General features: G+C 35.3%; 1 protein-coding gene across 4 annotated transcripts in view; it reads left to right on the top strand.

Moving 5' to 3' along the window:
- NF1 (neurofibromin 1) overlaps positions 1-25,364 on the top strand; it is a 239,987-nt gene that overhangs the window by 90,813 nt on the left and 123,810 nt on the right. For 3 of the 4 annotated variants that reach the window (XM_043480302.1, XM_043480273.1, XM_043480292.1), the window contains exons 14-24: positions 1,843-1,956; positions 12,629-12,708; positions 13,897-14,020; positions 15,384-15,545; positions 16,672-16,921; positions 17,474-17,547; positions 17,775-17,858; positions 22,470-22,910; positions 23,295-23,434; positions 23,705-23,827; positions 24,463-24,546. In XM_043480302.1, coding sequence (XP_043336237.1) covers positions 1,843-1,956; positions 12,629-12,708; positions 13,897-14,020; positions 15,384-15,545; positions 16,672-16,921; positions 17,474-17,547; positions 17,775-17,858; positions 22,470-22,910; positions 23,295-23,434; positions 23,705-23,827; positions 24,463-24,546 — 1,676 coding nt within the window. The remainder of the gene's footprint in view (positions 1-1,842; positions 1,957-12,628; positions 12,709-13,896; positions 14,021-15,383; positions 15,546-16,671; positions 16,922-17,473; positions 17,548-17,774; positions 17,859-22,469; positions 22,911-23,294; positions 23,435-23,704; positions 23,828-24,462; positions 24,547-25,364) is intronic. The other variant, XM_043480281.1, reaches the window with a different exon arrangement.

Here is a 25,364-nt window from a genome sequence, read left to right on the forward strand (position 1 = left end):
AGCATTCAAGTATTGTGGTTATTCTTCTCTTATAGCCTGAGATGGTATTAGATTCCTGAGAGCATTACTGTAATACACAAGATAATTAGGAACTAACAAATGAGAATGAGTGGTAATTATATGAATGCTGAGAAGCATGGGCTCTGGAGACTTACTAGCTGTGTGATTTGGGTGACTTACCCCTCTATGCTTTGGCTTTCTTTTTTTTTCTTGACCACACCATGGGTCATGCAGGGTCTTAGTTCCCTGAGCAGGGGTTGAACCAGTTCCCCAACCAGGGATTGAACCCATGCCCCTTGCTTTGGAAGTGTGGAGTCTTAACCACTGCACCACCAGGGAAATCCATGTGCTTTAGTTTTCTTATTTGAAATATTGTGATAATGATAATAATTTGTATTGTTAAGCAGACTGAGATATTATGTGTCATGCTCTTAGGAACAATGCAGAATAAATGCATAATGAGTACTACATAAATGTTAGGATGTTATTACTATTATTAAAATACAGTTAACATTAACATTAATATTATTAATGCCCCAAACATAGCAGAAATATATTTTGAAGCTCATAGCATAACATATTTAACCTCTGTGGAATTTTCCAGTCCTGGGAAAATAGTGTTTAAAACAATTTCCTGTTACTTTGAGTAACAGGCTTAAGTGCTAAGTATACTTTTAATTTTGATGGTATATTTTTCAAGTTACTATACTATAGAAATCTATAAACTGATGTCCATAGTTTCAAGAGTTCTTTGAACCCCCTGAATTTAAAAAATATTTTTTTCTGAGAGAGGGAGGAGAAATAGAATTCCCAAAAGAATTAGTGACCCCCAGAATGGCCTCTGTTGTTTTGAACTCTTTGAAAAGTCCATCCAAATTTGGAAGTCTGATAGAAGAAATTGTTAGAACTTTGGTATGGAAAAAGTCTTAAAATCCATCATTAAGACTTTATAAAAGGAATGAAATACCTTTTCCCCTCATTTCTTTGTTATGTAGCACACATTACTTGAGGTGTTACTTCCTCATGCATGTCATATATTAGCATCACTCTGTTTGCATGGCTGTAATTCAGGATCAAAGAATGCATCAGTCACCAGTGCCTTCTGTGTTAAATATTTTATTGTCAAGGAACAAGAATTTAAGCAAAACATACTATTTTCCAAGTTTGAAATTAGCAGACAGAAACAGATCAAAGTTGAAATTATTTTCTTTGCTGCCATCTAGTGGTTAAACAACTTTTCTCAGAGTAATGAAAGAAAGTTAAAATAGTGAAAGGTTCATTGTAAATATTTGATTATTTTATATTTTTACTTACAAAAAAACCTAAATCTTTGTAAGTCGGATAAATATAGGAATAACTACTAAATGATCTCAATCATGATATTTTAAAGTAATGTGTTTTTATTGTCTTAACAAGAGCAGTTTTTAAATTAATTTATTTATTTTAATTGGAGGATAATTACTTTACAATATTGTGGTGGTTTTTTGCTATACATCAACATGAATCAGCTGCAGGTACACTTGTGTCCCCCCATCATGAACCCCCCTCCCATCTCCCTCCCAGCAGCTTTTTTTTTTTTCCCCCAGCAGCTTTTAATTTAAAAAAGTCTTATGATGTTTATTTTTGAGGTAAAATTCACATATGATGAAATTTGCTGACAATTCATTGGGGTTTGGTATGTATACAAGGTTGTGTAGCCATCACCGCTGTCTAGGTCTAGAACATTTTTATCACCTCAAAAATAAACTTAAAACCCATTAGCAGTCAGTCTCCGTTCCCTCCACCCTTCGGCCCTTGTCCTATAATTTTGTTTTTAATTGAAATTTGCTTTTTTATTTGCAGAATCCAAGAAAACAGGGGCCTGAAACCCAAGGCAGTACAGCAGAATTAATTACAGGGCTTGTCCAGCTGGTCCCTCAGTCACACATGCCAGAGATTGCTCAGGAAGCCATGGAGGTAAGGGGAACAGGAATTCTAGGCTCTTGAATGTAGCATTGTAACTGTGTGATTCTCATTTTTAAAAGTCTATTCCTTAAAAATTTTTTCCTTAAGAATTTTTTATCCAATTTTTAATGGTTACTTTCCATTTAGAGTTACTACAAAATATTGCCTGTATTCCCCATGTTGTACAATACATCCTTGAGCCTACCTTACATCCAGCAGTTTGTACCTTCCACTCCCCAATACCTGTATTGTCCACCCCTGGAACTCCCTCCACTGGTAACCCCTAGTTTGTTCTCTGTATTTGTGAATGTGCTTCTTTTTTGTTATATTCACTGGTTTGTGGATATTTCAGTTTCCACATATAAGTGATATCATATGGTACTTGTCTTTCTCTGACTTACTTCATATAGCATAATGTCCACCAAGTCTGTCTGTGTTGCTGCAAATGGCAACATTTCTTTCTTTTTTATGACTGAGTAGTATTCTATTGTATGTATGTGTGTGTGTGTGTGTGTGTGTGTGTATGTACACACACACCACATCTTTATACATTCATGTATATAAAGACACATTCATATGTCCATTGATGGACACTTAGGTTGTTTCCATATCTTGGGAATTGTAAATAATACTGTTATAAACATTGGGGTGTATGTATCTTTTCTAATTAGTGTTTTTAGTTTTTATGGATATGTACCCATAAGTGGAATTGCTGGGTTATACGGTGGTTCTATTTTTAGTTTTTTTAAAGAACCTCCATACTGTGCTCTACAGTGGCTGTACCAATTTACCTTCCTGCCAACAGTGTACAAGGGTTCCCTTTTCTCCATGCTCTCGCCATCATTTGTTATTTGTGGTCTTTTTGATGATAGCCATACTGACAGGTGTGAAGTAACATCTCATGTGGTTTTGATTTTCATTTCCCTGATGATTAGTGATGTTGAGCATCTTTTCATATGCCTGTTGTTTATTTGTATGTCTTCTTTGAAAACCTGTGTATTCAGTTCTTTTGCCCATTTTTTAAAATTGGGTTGTTTGGGGTTTTTTTTTTTTTATGTTGAATTGTATGAGCTATTTATGTATGTTGAATATTAATCTCTTATCAGTCATATAATTTGCAAATATTTTCTCCCATTCAGTAGGCTGTTTTTGCATTTTGTCAATGGTTTTCTTTGCTGTGCAAAAGCTTTTAAGTTTAATTAGGTCCAATTTGTTTACTTTTGCTTCCCTTGCTTTAGGAGACAGATCTAAAAAAATACTGCTACTGTTTATGTCAACGAGTATTCTGCTTGTATTTCCTCTAGGAGTTTTATGGTTTCTGGTCTTGCATTTAAGTCCTTAATCCATTTTGAGTTTATTTTTATGTATTGTGTTAGAGAATGTTCTAATTTCCTTATTTTACGTAAGGAAAATAGCTGTCCAGTTTGCTCAGCACGACTTATTGAAGAGCCTGTCTTTTCTCCATTGTGTATTCTTGTCCCCTTTGTCATAGTTTGACTGTAAGTGCATGGATTTATTTTGGGGTTCTCTGTCCTGTTCCATTGATCAGTGTTTTGTGCTAGTACCGTACTTTTTGATGACTGTAGTTTTGTACTACAGCCTAAGGTCCGGGGGCATGATTCCTCCAGGTGTGTTCTTTCTCAAGTTTGTTTTGGCTTTTTTGGATCCTTTGTGTTTCCGTACAAATTTTAAAATTATTTTTTTCTGATTCTCTGAAAAATACCATTGGTGTTTTGATAGGGATTGCATTAAATCTATAGAGTGCCTTGGGTAGTATAGTCATCCCAACAATATTGATTCTTCCAACCCAAGAACATAGTGTATCTGTCAATATGTGTGTTATCTTCAATTTCTTTGATCAGTGTCTTTTAGTCTTTTGGAATATAGGTCTTTTGCCTCCTTAGGTAGATTTATTCCAAGGTATATAACTTTTTTTTTTTAATGCAATGGTAAATGGGATTGTTTCATTAATTTCTCTTTCTAGTATTTCATAATTAGTTAAAGAAATGCGGCAGATTTCTGTGTATTAGTTTTGCACCCTGTAACTTTACTGAATTTACTGATGAGTTCTAATAGTTTTTTGGTAGTTGTCTGTAGAATTTTATATGTATGGTATCATGTCATATGTGAACAGTGACTGTTTTAATCTTCCTTTCCAATTTGGATTTCTTTAATTTCTTTCTCTGATTGCTGTGACTAGGACTTCCAAAACTGTGCTGAATAAAAGTGGCAAGAATGAGCATCCTTGTCTTGTTCCCTTGATTTTACAAGGAAGTGCTTTTAGGTTTTCACCATTGAACATGATGTTAGCTGTGGGTCTGTTGTAAATGGCCTTTGTCGAGGTATGTTCCCTCTATGCCCACTTTCCAGAGAGTTGTTTTTGATCACAAATGGATGTTGAATTTTATCAAAAGCTTTTTTTGTGTCATTTGAGGGTCGTAGGATTTTTATTTTTCAGTTTGTTAATGTATCACATTGGCTGATTTGTAGATATTAAAACATTCTTGCATCCCTGGAATAAGTCCCACTTGATCATGGTGTGTGATCCTTTTAATGTATTTTGCTAAGTTTTTGCTAATACTTTGTTGAGAATTTTTACATCTGTGTTCATCAGTGATATTGGCCTACAACTTTTTTTGTGAAATATTTGTCTCATTTTGGTATCAAGGTGATGGTAGCTTCATAGAATGAGGGAGGAAGCAGTCCTTCCTATGCAATAGTTTGGGAAGGATAGGTATTAGCTCTTCACTAAATGGTAGAATTCACCTGTGAAACCATCTGGTCCTGAGCTTTTGTTTGTTGAGAATTTTTAAATTATTGATTCAATTTCATTACTGGTGATTGGTCTGTTCATATTTTCTATTTCTTCTTGAGTCAGTCTTGAAGATTGTACCTTTCTAGGAATTTGTTTTTTTTTCCCTAGAGTATCCCATTTTATTAACATGTAACTGTTCATGGTTATCTCTTATGATCCTTTGTATTTCTGTGGTGCCAGAAATACAACTTCACCTTTTTCATTTCTGATTTTATATTTTAGGCCCTCTCCCTTTTTTTCTTGATGAGTCTGGCAAAAAATTTATCAGTTTTATCTTTTCAAAGAACTGCTCTTAGGTTCATTGATTTTTTTTTTTTTTTAGTCTCTATTTAAATATTTCTGCTCTGATCTTTATGATTTTCTTCTACTAACTTTGGGTTTTGTTTGTTCTTTTTCTCATTTCTTTAGGTTTAAGTTTAACTTGTTTATTTCAGATTTTTCTAGTTTCCTGGGCTAGGCTTCCTCTTAGAACTAGGGGGATCTTCCCTCTTAGAACTGCTTATGCTGCATCCCATAGATTTTGGATCATTGTGTTTTCATTTTCATTTGTCTGCAGGTATCTTTTTATTTCTTTGATTTCTTCAATAACCCATTGGTTGTTTAGTAGCATATTGTTTAACTTCCATATGTTTGTGCTTTCCTTATTTTTTCCTTGATGTCTAGTCTCATAGTGTTGTGGTTGGAAAAGACTCTTGATATGATTTCAGTCTTCTTAAATTTATTGAGACTTGTTTTGTGGTCTAGCATGTGATCTATCTTGGAGAATGTTCCATGTACACCTGGAAAAGAGTGTGTGTTTTGCTGCTTTTGGATGGAATGTTTTCTGTATATCTGTTAGTTGATCTAGTCTAATGTGTCGTTTAAGGCCAGTGTTTCCTTATTGGCTTTCTGTGTGGATGATCTGTCCATTGATGTAAATGATTTGTCAAAATCACCTACTATTATTGTGTTACTGTCAGTTTCTCCCTTTATATCTGTTGATATTTGCTTTATGTATTTAGGTTATTCTCTGTTGGATAATAAAGAGACACATCTTATTATTACAAAGGGGTCCAATCCATTAAAAAAAATAAAACTTCATGTGAGTCTAATAACAAAGATTTAAAATATATAAAGCAAAAATACATAAAATTTCCAAATATATAATATAAAAACATGTAAAAGGACAGATAGACATACATAGTTATAGCAAGACACTTAAGTATACCTTTCTCAATATCTGATAGAATAAGCCAGGAAACAAATAGTAAGGATAGAAGATTTGAAAAACATGATTATCAAATTTGACCTATTTGACACATATGGAGAACTACATTCAATAAGTGCACTTTCTTTTCAAGTACATGTGGGATGTTTAGTATATCTTGAGTAAGTGTCATACAAATTCTGAAGGATTCAATCATTCAGAATTTTTTATCACCAATTGAAATTAAGCTAGATAGCAAATAACAGAAAGCTTTATGAAATATCAAGTGATTATATAGTTGACCCTTGAACAACAATGGGTGTGAACTATGCAGGTCCAGTTATATGCAGATTTTTTGGACATATTGGAAACATTTTTGTGCATTTGTGACAGTTTGAAAAAACCTGCAGGTGAATTGCTGGCTTTGCAATATCAAAACAATTAAGAAAAGGTATGTCATGGCATATAATATATCTGGTTACCAGTCTGTATTATCATTTTTGGGGGATCATTTATTATACCTTTTTACTTTTCTTAATTGAAGTATTACAAAAATTAAGAAAAATGTTTTTGGCTTCCCTGATGGTAAAGAATCCACCTGCAATGCAGGAGACCCTGGGTTCAATTCCTGGGTTGGGAAGATCTGCTTGAAAAGGGATAGGCTACCCACTCCGGTATTCTTGGGCTTCCCTTGTGGCTCAACTGATAAAGAATCTGCCTGCAACATGAGACCTGGGTTCGATCCCTAAGTTGGGAAGATCTCCTGGAGAAGGAAACGGCTACCCACTCCAGTATTCTGGCCTGGAGAATTCCATGGACCTTATAGTCCATGGGAGTCACAAAGAGTCAGACATGACTGATTGACTTTCACTAATTGAAATATATTTGATTTACAATATGTTAATCTCTGCTATACAGCAAAGTGATTCAATTTACATATATGCATTCTTTTTCTAATATTCTTTTCCACTGTTTCATCACAGAATATTAAATATAGTTTCCTGTGCTATACAGTAAACCTTGTTGTTTATCCAAATATTATCATTTACTACATAAAATATATATAAATCTACTATAAAAAGTTAAAATTTACAAAAGCTTACAGTCTGTACTTAGTGTCTTTCAGTCAAAAGAAATGTAAGCAAATGTAAAGATGCAGTATTAAATCATAATTGCATAGAGGACTTCCCTGGCGATTTAGTGGTTGAGACTCTGCCCTTCTAATGCAGGGTCTTGGGTTCGATCCCTAGTCGGGGAATTTAAGATCCCATGTGCCACCTGGTGTGGCCAAAAAATAAAAAATCCTAGTTGTATAACGTTAACTATAGTACATACTATACTACTGTAATAACTTCATATCTGTTTTGTTACTATTTTGGTGAGCTCAAGTGTCGTGAGTATCTGCTTAAAATGTTCTCTGAGAAGTTTATCTCTCCCACTAAATTGCATATCAGCAAAAAGTGATCTCTTGGGTTCTCATGTATTTTTCATCATGTTTGGTGCAGTACCAAACCTTGAATAATACCTTGTGACCTACACAGAGTGCACTAGCGATGAAAGCAGAGAAAAGTCATGACATTATAAGAAGCCGAATTGTTTGATATGTGCTATAGATTGAGAGCTGTAGCTGCGGTTGTCTGCCATTTCAAGATAAATGAATCCAATATACAGACTGTTGAGGGAGAGAAATGGAAATTCATGAAGCTGTTGCTGCAACTACTGCAGTGGGCATGAAACCTTGTCCTAATTTTTATTAAATGTCTTTCTCGTATTCAAAAGACAACTTTTATGTGGATGCAGGATTGCTATAAGAAAGGTATACCTATTGACTTCAGCATGATTTGAGAAAAAGTGAAGTCCTTATGTGACAAGTTGAAGCAAAAGGAAAGTGGAGGATCTAAAGCTGGAGAATGTAATGCCTGCAAAGGATGGCTTGACAATTTTAGAAGGAGGTTTGGCTTTAAAAATGTCAAGATAAAGGAGAAGCAGCTTCTGACAACGAGGCAGCAGATGGGTTCCTAGACTCCATTAAGAAAATTATTGCTGGAAAATGATATCAGCCTGAACAGGTTTATAATGTGGATGCAAGTGCCCTATTCTAGGGGGAAAAAAAAATGCCACAAAGGACATTTATTAGGAAGAGAAGCAAGCATGAGGATTTAAGGTAGGAAGGGATAGGCTTACCTCTACTGCTTTGTGCAAATACAGTATGATCAAAACTGCCCTAATCTATAACATATGGCTTCTAACTCCCAAGGCTGGGATGGAAAAGATAGATACCAGTTGCTAGTCTTTTAGTTGTATAACAAGAAAGCCTACACAGTGAGGATCGTTTTTTGGATTAGTTCCATCAATGCTTAGTTACTGGAGTGAGGAAGCATCTTGCCAGTAGTGGACTGACTTTTAAAGGTCTTTTGATACTGGACTGTGCCCCTGGCCACCCAGAACCCCATGAGTTTAACACTGAAGATGTCAGAGTGGTCTCATTGCCCAAAACATGTCTCTAATTCAGCTTCTAGATCAGGGGTTCATAGGCACTTTTTAGGCTCATTACACATGGTAATCTATGGAAAGGATTGTTGACACTATGGAAGAGAACCCCAGTAAAGGGAACATCGTGAAAGCCCAGAAGGATTACACTATCGAAGATGCCATCATTGTTACAGAAAAAGTTGATGCATCTTGTAAACATGAAGTAAACTTACAATATTGATCAATACTGGACTGCACTTCAAATGTATTTTCTTTATGATTTCTTAGTAACATTTTGTTTTTACTAGCTTTATTGTAAAAATATAGTATGTAACACATATGACATACAAAAATATGTGTTAACAACTCTGTTATTGGTGAGGCTTCCAGTCAATAGTAGACTATCAGTAGTTAAATTGTTAGGCAGTCAAAAGTTATATGTAAGTTTTTTTACTGCATGGGGGGTCAGCACCCCTAACTTCCTCATTGTTCAAGGGTCAACTGTACTTTGTTTTTATTCATATTCTGCTAATAAATGAATAAATTAGTATAGCCATCATTAAAAATTGGTTTGCAGTATCTACAAAAGCTAAACATACAACTTAGCAATTCTCCTATGTATGTATCCAACAAACATGTTTACCAAAAAACATATAAAATGTTAATAGCATAATTTATAGTATCCCAAAAAGCTGTAAACAGCTCATTTATGAACAGTAGGATAGAGAATAATTTGGATTATTTCATTCCATTGATTACAGCAATGCATAAAGAATAAGCTACTGCTAAGTGCAAAGCGTGAGTGAATCTCACAGACATGATGTTGAGTGAAAACAGCCGAACACAAAAGAGAACATGCTGTATGATTCCCATTACATAAAGTTCAGAGACAGGCAGAGGTTTCTGTGGGGATAGGAGTCAGAACAGTGGCTGCTTTTGTCAGGAGCTGATGACTGGAAAGGAATGTGCAAAGGGCTGCTTCTGAGTGTTGATACTGTTGGTCTCGGCATTGGTTATATGGGATATATACTATTGTGAAAACTCATCAAACTATATATTTAAGATTTACTACTTCATTATTTATCATGCTTTATTTTGCCAAAAATGTTTCAGCACTCATTGTTAGACACTCGTTGCTTGTATTAAGTTTTTATAAAAATAACTTTGGTTTTGGACTGTGAATTTTAAATCATTATTATTGTTGTTTGGTCACTAAGTCACATCCGATTGTTTGCGACCCCATGGCTTGCAGCATAGCAGGCTTCCTTGTCATAACGAGGCTCAAACTCATCTTTATTAATCAAAATAGGAACCGTTACGATCTTGTTTGCCAACGAGAAATAAGTTTTTTTATTCCTATAGCATAAAAATTTGTGCTTCGGGATTTGATGAACTCTTAGCATTTTCTGCCTCCTGCTGGTTGTGGAAGCAACCAGCAAAAAGTTGAGTTGCTTCAAGAAGTGGTAGTTGCTTGGCAAGAGGTCAGGTGAATGTGGTAGATGAGGCAAAACTTAGCCCAGTTTGTTCAACTTTTGAAGCATTGGTTGTGCAACGTGTGTTTAGGCATTGTAGTAGAGAATTGGGCCCATTCTGTTGACCAAAACTGGCTACAGATGTTGTAGTTTTTGGTGCATCTCATAGACTTACTGAGCATTCTTCTCAGATGTGATGGTTTCACCAGGATTCAGAAAGCTGTGTGGAAAAAAAAAAGAAAAAAGAAAGTTGTGTGGATCAGATAGGGAGCAGACCACCACACAGTGACCATGACCTTTTTTGGTGCAAGTTTGGCTTTGGGAAGTGCTTGAGAGCTTCTAGGTCCAACCACTGAGCTCATCATTACCGGCTGTTGTATAGAATCCACTTTTCATCACATGTCACAATCCGATTGTGAAATGGTTCACTGTTTTTGCATAGAATAAGGGAAGACGACACTTCAAAATGATTTTTTTATTTGCAGTCAGCTCATGAGGCACCCAGTTATAGAGCTTTTTCACTTTTCCAATTTGCTTTAAATGCCAATCAGTCATAGAGTAGTTGAGTTCTTTGGCAACTCCTCATGTAATTATCAGAGGATCAGTTTTGATGATTGCTCTCAGTTGGTCGTTGTCAACTTCTGATGGCCACCCGCTGCACTCCTCATCTTCAAGGCTCATGTCTCCTTTGCAAAACTTCTTGAACCACCCTGCACTGAACATTCATTAGCAGTTCCTGGGCCAAATGCATTGTTAATGTTGCAAGTTGTCTCCGCTGCTTTACAACCCATTTTAAACGTGAATAAAATAATAACGCAAATTTGCTTTTTGTCTAACATCATTTCTATAGTCTAAAATAAATATCAATAGCAAGTAATGTTATTAGCAAAAAAAACATAAAGCAAGAAATGCACATTAAAATGATGTGTAACATAACCACATTTTTTTAAGAATGTATTCTAATGTCAAGTTCAACAATGTAAAAACCACAGTTACTTTTGTACCAAACTAATATATGTGTGCATTGCTGTTGGTTCTATAAACAAGTGTATTCTTTGCATTCTTTTTGGAAAGCTCTTTGACAGTATTTGGCAGGAGCCATACAAATGTCATTTTTTTTTGTCCAAATAATTCCATTCCTGTAATTTATTAATCCTGTGAATATAAATGAAAAGGAAAAAGCTGTACACATATATGGTTACTGCTCTTAGTTATAATAGAACATAAGGGGAAATTTAAATATTCACTAGTAAGAGGATATGTTCATATTCAATAACAAGAGGACGATATTTCAATTTGGTGAACTATTAAGCATCCATTAAACCATGCAGGTCACATAGCAATATGGAAAATTATGAAATGTCAAATGAGTATACTGTGTATATAGTTTTGTTAAAATTATATGTGGAAAGTTTTAAAATAGAAAGGAACATGAAAAGGAAAATAACCACTGAGGGAGAGAAAAGGCTAATAGATTTTCTTTGAATATTAAAAAAAATGTTAAAATGTTAGAGAATTTGCCACTTAAACTAAAAATGTCAGTAAATAGTACTAAGTTTTTGCACGTTAAGACAAAAATTGAATGTTAATTTGTGCTGTTTTTCCTTGATATGAGGTATAACATATAATTTTTGAAGATTCTCATAGTGCATTGCAGTTTTTAGTAAATATCTCAAAATAATTACAGTGAAAGTATTTGAAATAAGATAATATAGGTCTGATCTTTATACCATTTATAGCTTTTGGAATTATAAAGTTGTCCAAGGTTAGAAATTTACATGTTTTCCCCCTAATTTAAAGGGAATCATTGCAGCTTATCATTGCAGCTTATTTGCACAGGTTATCATTGCAGCTCTATTTGCAGTTTATTCATTTGATTTTATTTTAAGAGAAGAAATCAGTTCTCATTATGTGTTCCAAACAATGTTTCATTGTAGTTTTAATACAAAGCTTTAAAGAGGAGTAAAGAATCTCCAAATGAGCTGACCAAGGACTGAGGAATGTACAGGCTCAGTAATGTGCATCTGGGGGAAGCACTGTGAACCTCACCTGTTGGAGTTAAGATAGGGTTGGTTTGAAGGAAGACTCTAGTTCTACTCTGTACTTTCGATGGCATTGATTTATTCAATAGTAGTGTTTTTGTGTGTTAGTTGTATATTCCTGTGCTGTGAGCCAAATCCATTTCAGTTCTATGGTCAATTGAAATATTTTAGGATGAATAATCTCTATGCAATGCAAAATCTGTTTTCCTCCCCCTTTCTCCTTTTTGAAAAATAATTTGACCTTTCTGTTCCAAGAATTTGTGGCAGACAAGATGACTTCTACTTTTAACTTGTGACCTAGAAGTAAAATGTTGTGTATATTAGTTTTGGAGAGCTCTCCTTATTTGGGGGTTAATTTTATTTTCCATAGAGTTCTTTGATACTTACTGAAATCATATTGTGTGTGTCTTAAAGCAGTTTTTACACATGTATACTGCTATTGTGAATTCATCAGTATTTAGCTTATGTGTACGTGCCACTTAAAGTACCAATGCGAGGAATAAAGTGGCTTCATTTTGCGTATATAACCCTAGAGGTTTGGGTTCTTCAGAGCTTTTCTCTTGTGTCTTTTACTGCATGTTGAGGCTATAATTAAGTACCTCAGTTTGTTAGTATTTGTAAAATAAATACTTCAGTGTTACGTTTACCAAATTTTTTTTTTAGTAAGTCTTCTCTCTCTCTTTTTTTAAAAATTCAGGCTCTGCTGGTTCTTCATCAGTTAGATAGCATTGATTTGTGGAATCCTGATGCTCCTGTAGAAACATTTTGGGAAATTAGGTATATGCACCCTTATTTTTTAATTCAACTTAAATTTTAAATTTTTTTTGTCTTTAAATATTAACTCTATATACTTGATTTATTAACTTTATTCACTTATACTGCCAGATGTTTTATGATTTTGTATTTTATTTGACTTGAAATTATTAGGTTATTTCTTATTTATTTCTTTGGTTATATGAATTATTACCTTTCAGTGAGCCTAGAGGTAACACACTGAGGAAAATGGAAGTGTGTAAGCCTCAGGTTTTGTTATTATCTTGTAGAAGTGGGTACACCACGTCACTTGGCAGCTGAGTTAAATCCTGGATTCTGGAGCAGTGCTCTTTGATAGTAATGTAATGTGAATCACATATGTAATTTAAATTTTTCTAGTTGCCACATTACAAAAATAAACAGGTAAAATTAATTTTATAATATATTTTTAAACCCAGTATATATATATATAATATTTTAATACACTGATCAATATAAAAGTTATTAATAAAATATTTTATGTTCTTTTTTCTAAAGTCTTCAAAATTTGGGGTGTTCCATACTTACAGGACATCTCAGTTTAGACAAGCCACATTTCACGTGCACAGTAGCCACATGTGGCTGACTTGTGGTTACTGTGTTGGACAGTGCAGCTCTAGAGTAGAAATAAGCAAACTTTTTCTCTAAAGGGCCAAGTCGGCAATATTTTAGTTTTTGTGGGCCAGGTAGTCTCTTTTGTAACTATTTACTTCTGCTCTTGGGACATCAAAGTAGCCATAGACAATGAATGAGTGGAGTGTGACCATGTTCCACCACAACTTGATTTGCAAAGGCAGATGATGGACTGGATTTGGCCTGCAGGCAGTTGTTTGCCGACCCCTGCTCTAGAGCACCAGGTTTACATACAGTCTGTGCTGTACACCTGATCTGTAATTTTTCCTGAGTCCTCTGTGAGTATGATGCATGGATGAAGTGGTTGGGGGAGAAGGGGGCTTAGAAGTACTTTTTTTTTTTTTAATGTAATCTGTATACTTCCTTTGATTATAGTGCTATTAACATTTTGATAATCATTTCTCTAAAATAAATCCTGGAAAGGAAAATAAGCTTCTCTAAACTTTGTCCATTAATAGAGAATGCCATTCTTTTATACTGACTTTATCTGTATTAGGTTTTTTATTGGCAATGCTGGTAACAGTGAACTTCTTTCTGCAGCTCACAAATGCTTTTTTACATTTGCAAGAAATTAACTAGTCATCAAATGCTTAGTAGCACAGAAATTCTCAAATGGTTGCGGGAAATTTTGATCTGCAGGAATAAATTTCTTCTTAAAAATAAGGTAAGCAAAATGACATCTTTTGAAATGGAAGAATATTTGGAATGGTAATGAAAAGAGATTAAGGAAATGTTTATTAGCGTCTTCAAGGGAAATGTACATGCAGAAGACAATGGCTGACTAATCAGCACTTCAGGTAAAAATTATTTTGAGCCATTACCTTTAAAGCCTCAATCCTGATAAAGTCTAGATGAGTTACGCAGGGTTCTGTGGGGCAGACCTAGGAGGAGTGGGGCCTCTACAATCAAAGAAGATTGAGAAACAACATTTGCTGTCTCTGCTCTCAGGTTCATACATAAGACTTGAATCCAATGTCTAGGCTAGTCCAGAGAATGGTATCTATCTATATATATAAAGAAGCTGAAGGAAAGAGATTGAGGGCCATAAATCTAGGTTTATTTATATTTCTGTGAGAAAGTTATTACCTCTTGAAGATATCAGAAGTTTTCTTCCTCAAGGTTGAGTGAAAAGTTTTGATTCTGAACTATTGAAGCCTGGTGACAGGATTTTGGGGGCTAGAGAAGAGCCTTAAGTTTCTTTTAACATGAAGCTTCTATAATTGGTCAATTAAAAAGTTCTGTTATGGCATAGTTTTAGGAGTACTTGATTCAATAAATTTCTGTCCGTTTCTGGAATGGATGAAATCTGTGGGAAATCTTAAATGTGTCTAATGCATGTGCTTTCAGTGTGCCATGTGGCTTGTTCAATTTTCTCTGTTTAGAAATGAGCTAATGGTGAGTTGGACTTATTCATATCTGGCTTACCTTCATCTGTTATTATAGTAGAATTTGGCATTATGCCAAAGATAAGGAACGAGATTGGAATGCAGCGTTTCATGCCCTTGCCTATAGTATAATTCTCCAGAGGGCAAGCATTAATAATCGAGTAGTGAATCTTGTCCTCTGGTCAATGAAGTCACTCATACTTAGCATATATACCAGTGTTAATTCTAGTTCAGAGGAATTTAATCTCAAAAGAGTCAACTTCCAGTTACCCTGACCATATTGTATGAGGGGAAATCTTTGTTGTTTTTAACTGACTAAAAAGTACATTATATTTTTTGTGTAGTAGATTTATGTTGTTGGTGTTTAACTTGTATCCATGTTAGACCTAGAAATCTTAATTTACATTTCTAGATCTGTTGATTCTGAGTATTTGAAGAGTGGAAAACTGAGAGGAGTTTCAGAGATATTGAGGAAACATTATTTGTACTACTGAGTTTCTAGAGAATGTTTCTCAGTGTGAGGAGGAGTAGGAATGGGAAGGAGAGGTTTTCCAGGATAATCTCAAACAGAAAGGCAACTCATGTATTTATTTCTCTTGGCTATCAGTGCTTTGAAAAGGCTTACTTATTTTTCCTTTCTAGCAGGCAGATAGAAGTTCCTGTCACTTTCTCTTCTTTTATGGAGTAGGATGTGATGTTCCTTCAAGTGGAAATACCAGTCAAATGTCCATGGATCATGACGAATTACTACGTACTTGTGCTCCTGGAACCTCTCTCAGGAAGGGGAAAGGAAATTCATCCATGGTAAAGGACTTCTTTTGTAGTTTTCTTGTATCATCATCTGTGCTCTGTACTTTTTTTCTGAATTAACTTGGGTAAATTTCAACTAGGTAATACAGCATAATAAAGAACTGCTTAGTGTCTAGTTTTGTTACTGCTCTTTGTGGACACTCAGGCAAGTTACTAACTTATCTGTGTCTCAGTTCCTCAACTTTAAAAGGGGATGATAATTTCTGCTGCAAAATTGTTGTGAGAATTAAGTGAGATTATGTGTAAATAGCACTGGGTTGAGTATTTGACTCTTAAAAGCTATAACTGATAGCTATAATTATTATAACTCTCTATCCCATAAGAAAGATCATTCGTACCCCAGAAGTTTAAAAGTTCTATCAACTAAAAAAAGTACAGATTTACCGGGGAAAAAAAGGATTTTGCTTAATGTTATGCATTAAGTGTTTTCATGAGTTTTGTGTCCATAATTCCCTTTAAAAATAAATCACAATACTACTGAAAATGTCAGATCATTATAGAAGAATTTCTTTTGCAGACCAAAGCTTTCTTTAATCCCTATTTTACAATATAATCTTCAGTCAAAGGAAAACAACTACTCAATAGTGTGGTATTTTCTGTTGGTCTTAACTGCAGAATTTGCATGTTCGTTTTATAAATGAGAATTTCTCTATTTTGTGTTTTGAGAATTATGTTATCTGGAGCCCAATATACCTTATACAGTAATGTTTAGTTCTCATTCATGTCCTTATTTCAGTCAGTTTGCAGTATGATTATTTAATTTCTTCCCTCTGGGTGGATAGAATTTCTTGTTACTTCCTCTTCTGAGAAGTGCATTATATTTTTCATTGAGTAGATTTATACTGTGCATATTTTCTTTGTGTTCATATTAGACTTAATCTGTATTTATGGAATCTGAAAAAATTGAACAGATACTAGTATTATGTTGGTCCAAATAATTTGAGTTTTCATTCAGTCAAGATATTTTGAGGTATAAAAATTCTGTCATGGTTAAAGGGAAAAAGCTCTTGTGGGTTATTGTATGTAGACGTCTGTGGTACACAACTTGTTGAATTATTGGATTTTGTAAATAAAATTATGTAAGTTGCAAATATTTGCCTCCCTCTCTTGATCCCACCAGGATAGTGCAGCAGGGTGCAGTGGAACCCCACCAATATGCCGACAAGCCCAGACCAAACTAGAAGTGGCCCTGTATATGTTCCTGTGGAGCCCCGACACTGAAGCTGTTCTGGTTGCCATGTCCTGTTTTCGTCACCTCTGTGAGGAAGCAGATATCCGGTGTGGGGTGGATGAAGTGTCAGTACACAACTTCTTGCCCAACTATAACACATTCATGGAATTTGCCTCTGTTAGCAATATGATGTCAACAGGTAAATCATGCATAATTTTTTTTTTTTTACTCAGTCTACCTTGAATCACATACCCTGAGTACTCTAGGAACATAGGAATGTATTTAAGATCAATACTTCTTTTAAGTTAACAGGGCTCATTCAAATACCTTTCCTGAAATCCTTTTTTTCACAAGGTAAGGTGAAAGTAAATAGTATTTGGAATAAGTTATTTTCTCACTGAATTTTTAATATGCCATATGCATTTGTTTAAAAACTGACAGTATAAATTGCTTTCAGTTACAGATTATACAATTTACTCTGCTTGAGCTGTATATAGTGAAGTTTCAAAAACATTAGCACATGTTATGAGTAAGTGTAGGTAGAAATAGCGATGTTAGGCCAAGGACATTGTAGAGACCACATTAAATACCCCTTTCCTGTGAGGCTGGTAAAAGGAAGTGTGCAGCTTTACCATTTGAAGTATTCACTCCCCTCCTCCTCCTCTGCCTTTTGGGTTGGGGTTGCCACATTCTCCACTGGCAAGCAGGGCTCGTAAGTGCAATAGGCTGGTTTGCTGTTGTCTTTGCTTAGGAAGAGCAGCACTTCAGAAAAGAGTGATGGCGCTACTACGGCGAATTGAGCATCCCACCGCAGGGAACACTGAGGTATGTCCTTAGCAACAGAAATATCCTTCCCAGGCCCCCACCTGCAATTTCAGAAGCCTTGTGTTTTGTGCATGTGACCAGGAATAGCTTTTGAAGCAAATCTACAATGTGTGCATATTATAAGTAGGATGTTATAATATACACCAAGTTTGAGACCTGTCTATTACTGATTGATTTTTAGCTCTAGTTTTAAGGTTGCTTTCAAGTGGTAATTGCTTTCATTTTAGGCTTGGGAAGATACACATGCAAAGTGGGAACAAGCTACAAAACTAATCCTCAACTACCCAAAAGCCAAAATGGAAGATGGCCAGGTGAGTTTGTGAAGTTGATTTTGTCTGTTGATGGATCTGCTAAACATATGTACTGCATACACTTTAGTAATATTTTGTGAGTGACTCTTAGTGTAATAAGTATGTAGATGTCTTAAGACTGATGGTTTAGTTGTGGTTTATCTAAACCTGCACTAAAATGATAGCCACTAGACACTAGTCAAATTAAAATTTCACTTATAATTAAACGCAGTTAAAATTCAATTTCTCTGTCATACAGTAGCCACATGTGGAAATTGACTGCTCTCTTGGACAGTACAGATATTAAATGTTTCCATCGTTGCAGAAATACTGGACAGTTCTGAACTAGAGATGATTTATGATAGAGATCATTCCTTTCCCCTCTTTTCTTTCTCTTTCTCCATGAGAGTATTTCACAGAATTTTCAGGAAAGGAGTGACAAAAGTAGAGAAAAAGAGTTAAAATTGAAACACTAGGTCTTACTGTTTTATTAGGTATTCTAATTAAGGGATCTGGTGGCCAGAAGATTGAGTTATAGGTTAAATGAAATTTTAAAATTTGAACGTTTTACTCATTAACTGTTATCATCTGTTACCCTGGAAATTAACAATCGATATTTCTGTATGTTTGATTTGTAATGGTCATATTGTTCTCATTATTACATGTTTTAGAAAAAATCATTTAGTGTCCCATTGTCTTTTTCTTGTCATGCTTAATTAGAATAAGAAAACTTACATTTTTGTGAAGCAAAAATCTGCACCTGATATCATTATTTGAAGAGGGACATGTGGCTTTAGAATGAAAGCTTTCTTTTTTTTGTGGCTGTTTGTTGAGATATAATTCACATACTGTAAAAATTCACCTGTTTAAAAATGTATAATTCAGTGGATTTTAATATGTTCAAAGTTGTGTAGCCCCCACCACAATTTAATAAAAACCCATGCCCTTTAGCTGTCATTCCCTAACCTCCCTCTACACCTCCGCCCTTGGCCTTCAGCAGCCATTAAGCTACTTTCTGTCTGAGTAGACTTGCCAGTTCTGGACATTTCATATAAATAGCATAATGCAATGTGTGGTTAATAGTGATTGATTTCTTTCACTTGGCATAATGCTTACAAGGTTTATTCATGTAAATCAAAGCTTTTAAAAAGAAATTCGATATTCTGTGTTGACTGTATTAGTCTATGATAAAAATATGTTAGTGGTGCCTTAAAAATGTATATGATAAGCTTAAGTTTGGGTTTTTTTAGTTAAACTTGCTTTGCATCTTTCACATCGTTTTTTTAAATTGTAGGATAACTTACATTTAAAAATATGTGTAAATTGAAGTGACAGTGCAAAATATTAGGAGATGAACATACTTATGCAGTCAGCACCCACATCAAGAAGGAAATCATTACCAGCATATCAGAAGCTTTCATTGTGCTCCTTCCAGTCACTAATGACCAAGAGTAACTAACCATTATCCTGTTGTTAAACATATATGAACAGAACAATAGAAGTATACTCTAATATCTGGCTTCTTTCGCTCAACATAATGTTGTGAGATTCAGCCACACTATTCTGTGCAATTCTAGTTCACTTTTTGTTATTGCAATATTTTATTTATTCAACAGTCCTGAAGTGAATTTTTCCTTTCTGTACCTTTTTGGCATCAGACAGTTATACAAAGACTAGTTTGTGTTTTTTTTAAATTTGTTTATTTATTTTAATTAAAGGATATTACAATATTGTTATTTTGAATAGTGTTGCTACGAACATTCTTGAATGTGTCCTTTGCTGATCTTATAGATGCATAAAATTTTTTAAAATTACTATTCACTTGTTGTTTCCTAAATTTTTGAGCAGCCTTCAATGAATCTCATTTAGATCTGTCTATTGGTAAACCAACATACCAAGGAAGTTTCTCTGCTTTATTTATTAATCCTTCAGAAAGATTAGTTGCATCATCATCTTGGATTGTATTCCATAACAAGATGTTTCCTTTTTGCAGACAATATCCAAATTAATAGTTAATTAAAGGAGTAGCTGTTGAATTGATGTTTATGAATTATAGTTCCTTGACTAAGATGTTCATGGTAAATGGATACTACAGTAGCAAGATGTTGTTAGGGGTGAGATATAGCTCTGCCTATGAATTAATTTGAGCTAGCTCCTCTTCACATCCAGATTCTTCACTATCAAAATCAGCCATATTTTTTTCTGATTTTGCACTAATCTGGAATCTACCACAGCTGACATCATCTGCACTTAGCTTATCATCAGCCATGTGCCCATCGTGGTACGGAAGCTAAATGCAGTGATGCTGGATTGCCAGCAGCAAATAACCCACTTCCAGTCGTCTCCCAGGAAAGTCTCCTGTGTGTGATCCTGCAGGATTCCTGGGGTGCTTGTGCTGTTGGGCAGCATTCATTTCCTCTGAAACATGTCCTGGATCTTCAGAGTGTGAATAGGCGTGTAGCATTTGTGTTTGGTTATCTACTGATGGCATTGACTCTGTTAAAAAGCAGGTCTTTTCCTGTTTCATTGCTTGCTAATAGGCCTTGGGAATTTCCTTAAGCAAAGGCCTGCTTGACTTTCTGTTTCAAAGATCTGTATCACAACTACCTTTAAGAGGATTTTGAGCATGATCTTCTTTAAGGGCTTCAGCTCTGCAGTGTCTTCTGACTGACCTCTTGGCAGAGCTGCCAGCTGACTGTCTTGCATTACTAGAAATCACCTCATTGGTAGATCCATTATTATGCTCACTGTTGCTTCCAGGACCACTGCTTCCATATTCACCACTGTTGGCAGTTTTGTCAAAACTTCTTTGGATTTTGTTGTGTCTGAAAGCTGCTGTTGTATATATTTCATTCTTAGTGTAAGTTGCTTATCCATTTCAGTATCACTGCCTCCATTTTGATGAGTTTCACTATTATTTGAAGACCAGCTGCAGGTGTACAATGTGATGGAGCTGGTCTTCTGAGCTTTTCTTCCTCTTTCTTATTTTCAGTGGGAAGATAAGTATTTAATAAAGATGCAAAAGAGCTGCTTATTAGCTGAGCCTTAGCTGCTAATACGCTATTCCATAATGCTTTAATTAACATCAGTGCCAAGTACAGTGTCTGTTCAGTACGAACACTTGGCTGAAGACCTGAAACCAGATTAAGGAGATGTCTAAGAAGAGTTGGATCCAAATGCTTTATCAGTAAAGGAAATAAGTCATGTATATACCAACCACAGTGTTTCAGCTGTGCTGCAAGCCATATGTAGTCAATATGCTAAGGATTCAGTCATCCTTCTGCTTCTAAAAAATCCAGTCACTTGATAGGGTTTGATAATCTCACTATGTAAATTCGGCCCATATATATGCTTTACCCTACTGTTGCTTATAAGCCAGTCTGCAAGTTCTTCTTCAGTGGGCTTTCTGTGTCTGATACCAATGACTCATTATTGCATATATTGTTGAAGGTGTGAAGTTGATTCATTATCTTGAGCCCAACCGACCTCTTAGTCAAATGAGATCACATAAAGTACTTAAATTCAAGATCTAGGCTTACTTTATTTTATCAAAGTATAATGTTGTATCCAATGGTTCTTTCACTGTACTACACATTAAATCATCCATCCTGTGAACCCCACTCTCTTAATTCCTGACCAGGGAGCTTGCATAAATATCTGTAATGTAGGGCCTAAAAGGGACAGTGTGCTGCATGACAGCAGAGATATGTAGCCATACCCTAATACTAGATACAGCTGTAGTAAATCCATGTGCTGTAAGAAATGGCAAAGTTTCAAGAGTTCCACATTCAACGCGATCATTCATGAGAGGTCATCTTCCCCACAGAATAAACATAATGAAGTAAATGCAATGGTACTTCTACATCATTCCTATCACAGATTGTTCCTAATATGTTGCTTCCTTAGGTTGATATATCCCCTATAGTAAGTGACTATTATGCTTGTAGGCAGTATATAAGGGAAATTGAATTGGAAAAATTTATGCCACCCACAGAGTGTTCTTTCTCATCTCTACTCCATAAACTGAAAGGATCAGAATTCCTGGAAGATTCCTCCTCTGTCCGATTACAAATTCTTAATTACTTTTTTCTGTTGATTTTATCATTCTATACTCCTTCATTACATTATTTTCTATATTCAGTGGTTTTTCCACTTGGTTACTCTAGTCATGTGGGAATCTATGTTAATAGTAGTACAGCGTTCACACAGCTGGATCCAGAGTTTTTGAACTTGGGCAGTCACTAAGTTATTAAATGCACACCCTACTTGGTTAAAAACCTTCAAATGCTTATATTCCTTGAAGCAGCACAGATATTGCCTCTGTGTCTGGAAATTAATAATAAGCAAATATTTTGAAAGTATGTTCCTTTCTGAACTGCAGTCCATCACCACCTTCTGTATCTGATACTGGATCCATGTATTACTACCTTCAATTCTGTAAATTAGACTCGTCTGTCCTCAAGCAGTGAGATACCTTGATGTGACTAGAAATTGCAGAGCAAAGACTTGGATTTTTTTAAATGTAAAAAAAAATGTTCTCTTGTCACAGAAATGTTGGATAAAAAGTAATTTGTCAAGTCTCTCCACCAATTTGGGTTGAATTCATGCTTTCCATAAAAATTTTGTATTTAGGCTGCTGAAAGCCTTCACAAGACCATTGTTAAGAGGCGAATGTCTCATGTGAGTGGAGGAGGATCCATAGATTTGTCTGACACGGACTCGCTACAAGAATGGATCAACATGACTGGCTTCCTTTGTGCCCTTGGGGGAGTGTGCCTGCAGCAGAGAAGCAATTCTGGCTTAGCAACCTATAGCCCACCCATGGGCCCTATCAGTGAACGCAAGGGTTCCATGATTTCAGTGATGTCTTCAGAGGGAAATGCAGATACACCTGTCAGCAAATTTATGGATCGGCTGCTGTCCTTAATGGTCTGTAACCATGAGAAAGTGGGACTTCAAATACGGACCAATGTTAAGGATCTGGTGGGTCTAGAATTGAGTCCTGCTCTTTATCCAATGCTCTTTAACAAACTGAAGAATACCATCAGCAAGTTTTTTGACTCCCAAGGACAGGTAAAGTGTTCTCTGTTTTATTTTTTACCCTTTCCTGTAAATAGTGACTCATTTGAAATAATGAAGCCTTTTTCTTTTAGGTTATTTAATTTTGATACTGGCATGGACTTTCACTTATAATTTAAAAAGATAGATAAAAACATTGCAAAAAGGAGAATCATCTAATTCAGGAATTAGTTTGCTTTGTAGGGACTGTGGTGTGTGGGTTTGCCTGGGGTTAACAATGTCTTGGTAATGGATATGAGCATCTGTGTGTATCTATGTGCCTGTTTGAATATGTGCCCATGGGTGTATTTCTTCATGTGTACGACATTTACCTATGGTCTGTCTGCTGTGCATTGATTCTCAAATCAATCAATTCCCAATGTTTTGTTCTTTGTATAGGTTTTATTGACTGACACCAATACTCAGTTTGTGGAGCAAACCATAGCTATAATGAAGAACTTACTAGATAATCATACCGAAGGCAGCTCTGAACATCTGGGGCAAGCCAGCATTGAAACAATGATGTTAAATCTGGTCAGGTAGGCATTCTATTGAAGTGTGGCAGGCACACATTGGCATTGGTAGTTAGCAGTAAAGTAATTTGCCATCCTTTTCTTTTTTGCACCCAAATCAGGGTGTGATAATAAGGTAATTAGAAGTTATATATCTTCTCATATGAGCAAAATGAAAATCTTACAATTTTTATGGTTACATTTAATCATTTTACTTAGTGGTGAAAGCATTAGAAAACCTTTTCCTTCATTTATATCTGATCACTTTTTTTAAAAAATGCTTCTGTATCTAAATAGATATGTTCGTGTACTCGGAAATATGGTCCATGCAATTCAAATAAAAACGAAACTGTGTCAGTTAGTCGAGGTAATGATGGCAAGGAGAGATGACCTCTCATTTTGTCAAGAGATGAAATTCAGGTGAGTTCTCAAAGAGCAAAATAAAGTCTTGTAAATTTTGCTATGTTTAGTGAAGTACAGAAAAATAGTGGTACCTGGTTATCATCGGAAGCGGGAGAGGTGGAAAAAAAGTATTTTTGTGTGTTTTTTTCCTTCAGATCATTGTAAATTTCCCAAAGCCTTGTGCCCATGACAGTGCTCCCTTTTTCTAAAATTATACTACACTTGAACTAAGAATTTGATTCTGTGTCCAACTGATAGCATTGTTGTTGTTCAGTCTCTAAGTCTTGTTTGATTCTGCAACCCCATGGACTGCAGCATGCCAGGCTCCTCTGTCCTTCACTATCTCCTGGAGTTTGCTCACATCCTTGTCCATTGAGTCGGTGATGCTATCTAATCCCCATCTCAACCTCTGCTATTCCCTTCTTCTTTCAAAGTCTTTAGTTAAGGGCTAAGGTGGTAGATCAGTATACCAGTTGGTGTTTGTGCCCTTCTCTGTTAGATTTGTAGTAGCAATATCTCTTTTATGAAATTGTCTTATTGCCTGAGTGATTTGGCAAATTACTTGAATTATTACACTTTTAGTCATACAAGAATTTTTACGTGTGACTTTGAAAAAGCAGTTTCCTTTTTTCTTTTTCTCTCCCATTCTTTAGGAATAAGATGGTAGAATACTTGACAGATTGGGTTATGGGGACATCAAACCAAGCGGCAGATGACGATGTAAAATGTCTTACAAGGTAAAAAAAAAAAAGAGAGGGAAGAAAAAGACTTTTACATATTAGCAGGTTTACTCTAGGCATTAGTACTACTTATTATAGTTTGTGTACATATTAATTTATATTGAAATTGTTTTTTGGGATATCAAGCTCTTGCATTTGGATTATTTAAAGATATTAATCTTTATTGTTTCTTTTTAACTAAAAGATTTTCAGTAAAAAGTGAGAGAGTGTTGTTTGGAAAGTTTATGTTGTATATTTAGGAAAGATAGTCTACAATTGGAAAATAAGATATATAAGGCCTTAGATTGTTTTTATTTTTTGATTGGATAAAGATATTATTTGAAGAACTTAATTGTTTTGCATCTTTCTGAAATGTAATTGCTTAAGTTTGCTCTAATGATAAATACTTACTGCCATGTATCAGAGATATTTAAACATTACGAATTACATAATAGCTATTCACATATATTTCTTTGGCCAGGCTTGGTTCCACAGTTCATGCTTTTAATTTAAGGTAGTCATTTTGCCAAGATTACTTTGTAGAAAGTAATTATTGCCCTTTGCCTAACTTGAAGTGTCTTTGTATTCTGGGCTCTGCATATTAGCTCATTGATTACTTGGGTTTTCATAGTAATTTGTTCAGGGCTTCCCTTATAGCTCAGTCGGTAAAGAATCTGCCTGCAATGCAGGAGACCTGGGTTCGATTCCTGGATCAGGAAGATCCCCTGGAGAAGGAAATGGCATCCCACTCCAGTATTCTTGCCTGGAGAATCCCATGGATAGAGGAACCTGGCTATAGTCCATGGGGTCGCGAGAGTCAGACACGACTTAGCGAC

This window comes from Cervus canadensis, chromosome 1 (assembly GCF_019320065.1).
Source record: "Cervus canadensis isolate Bull #8, Minnesota chromosome 1, ASM1932006v1, whole genome shotgun sequence".
Classification (NCBI taxonomy): domain Eukaryota; kingdom Metazoa; phylum Chordata; class Mammalia; order Artiodactyla; family Cervidae; genus Cervus; species Cervus canadensis.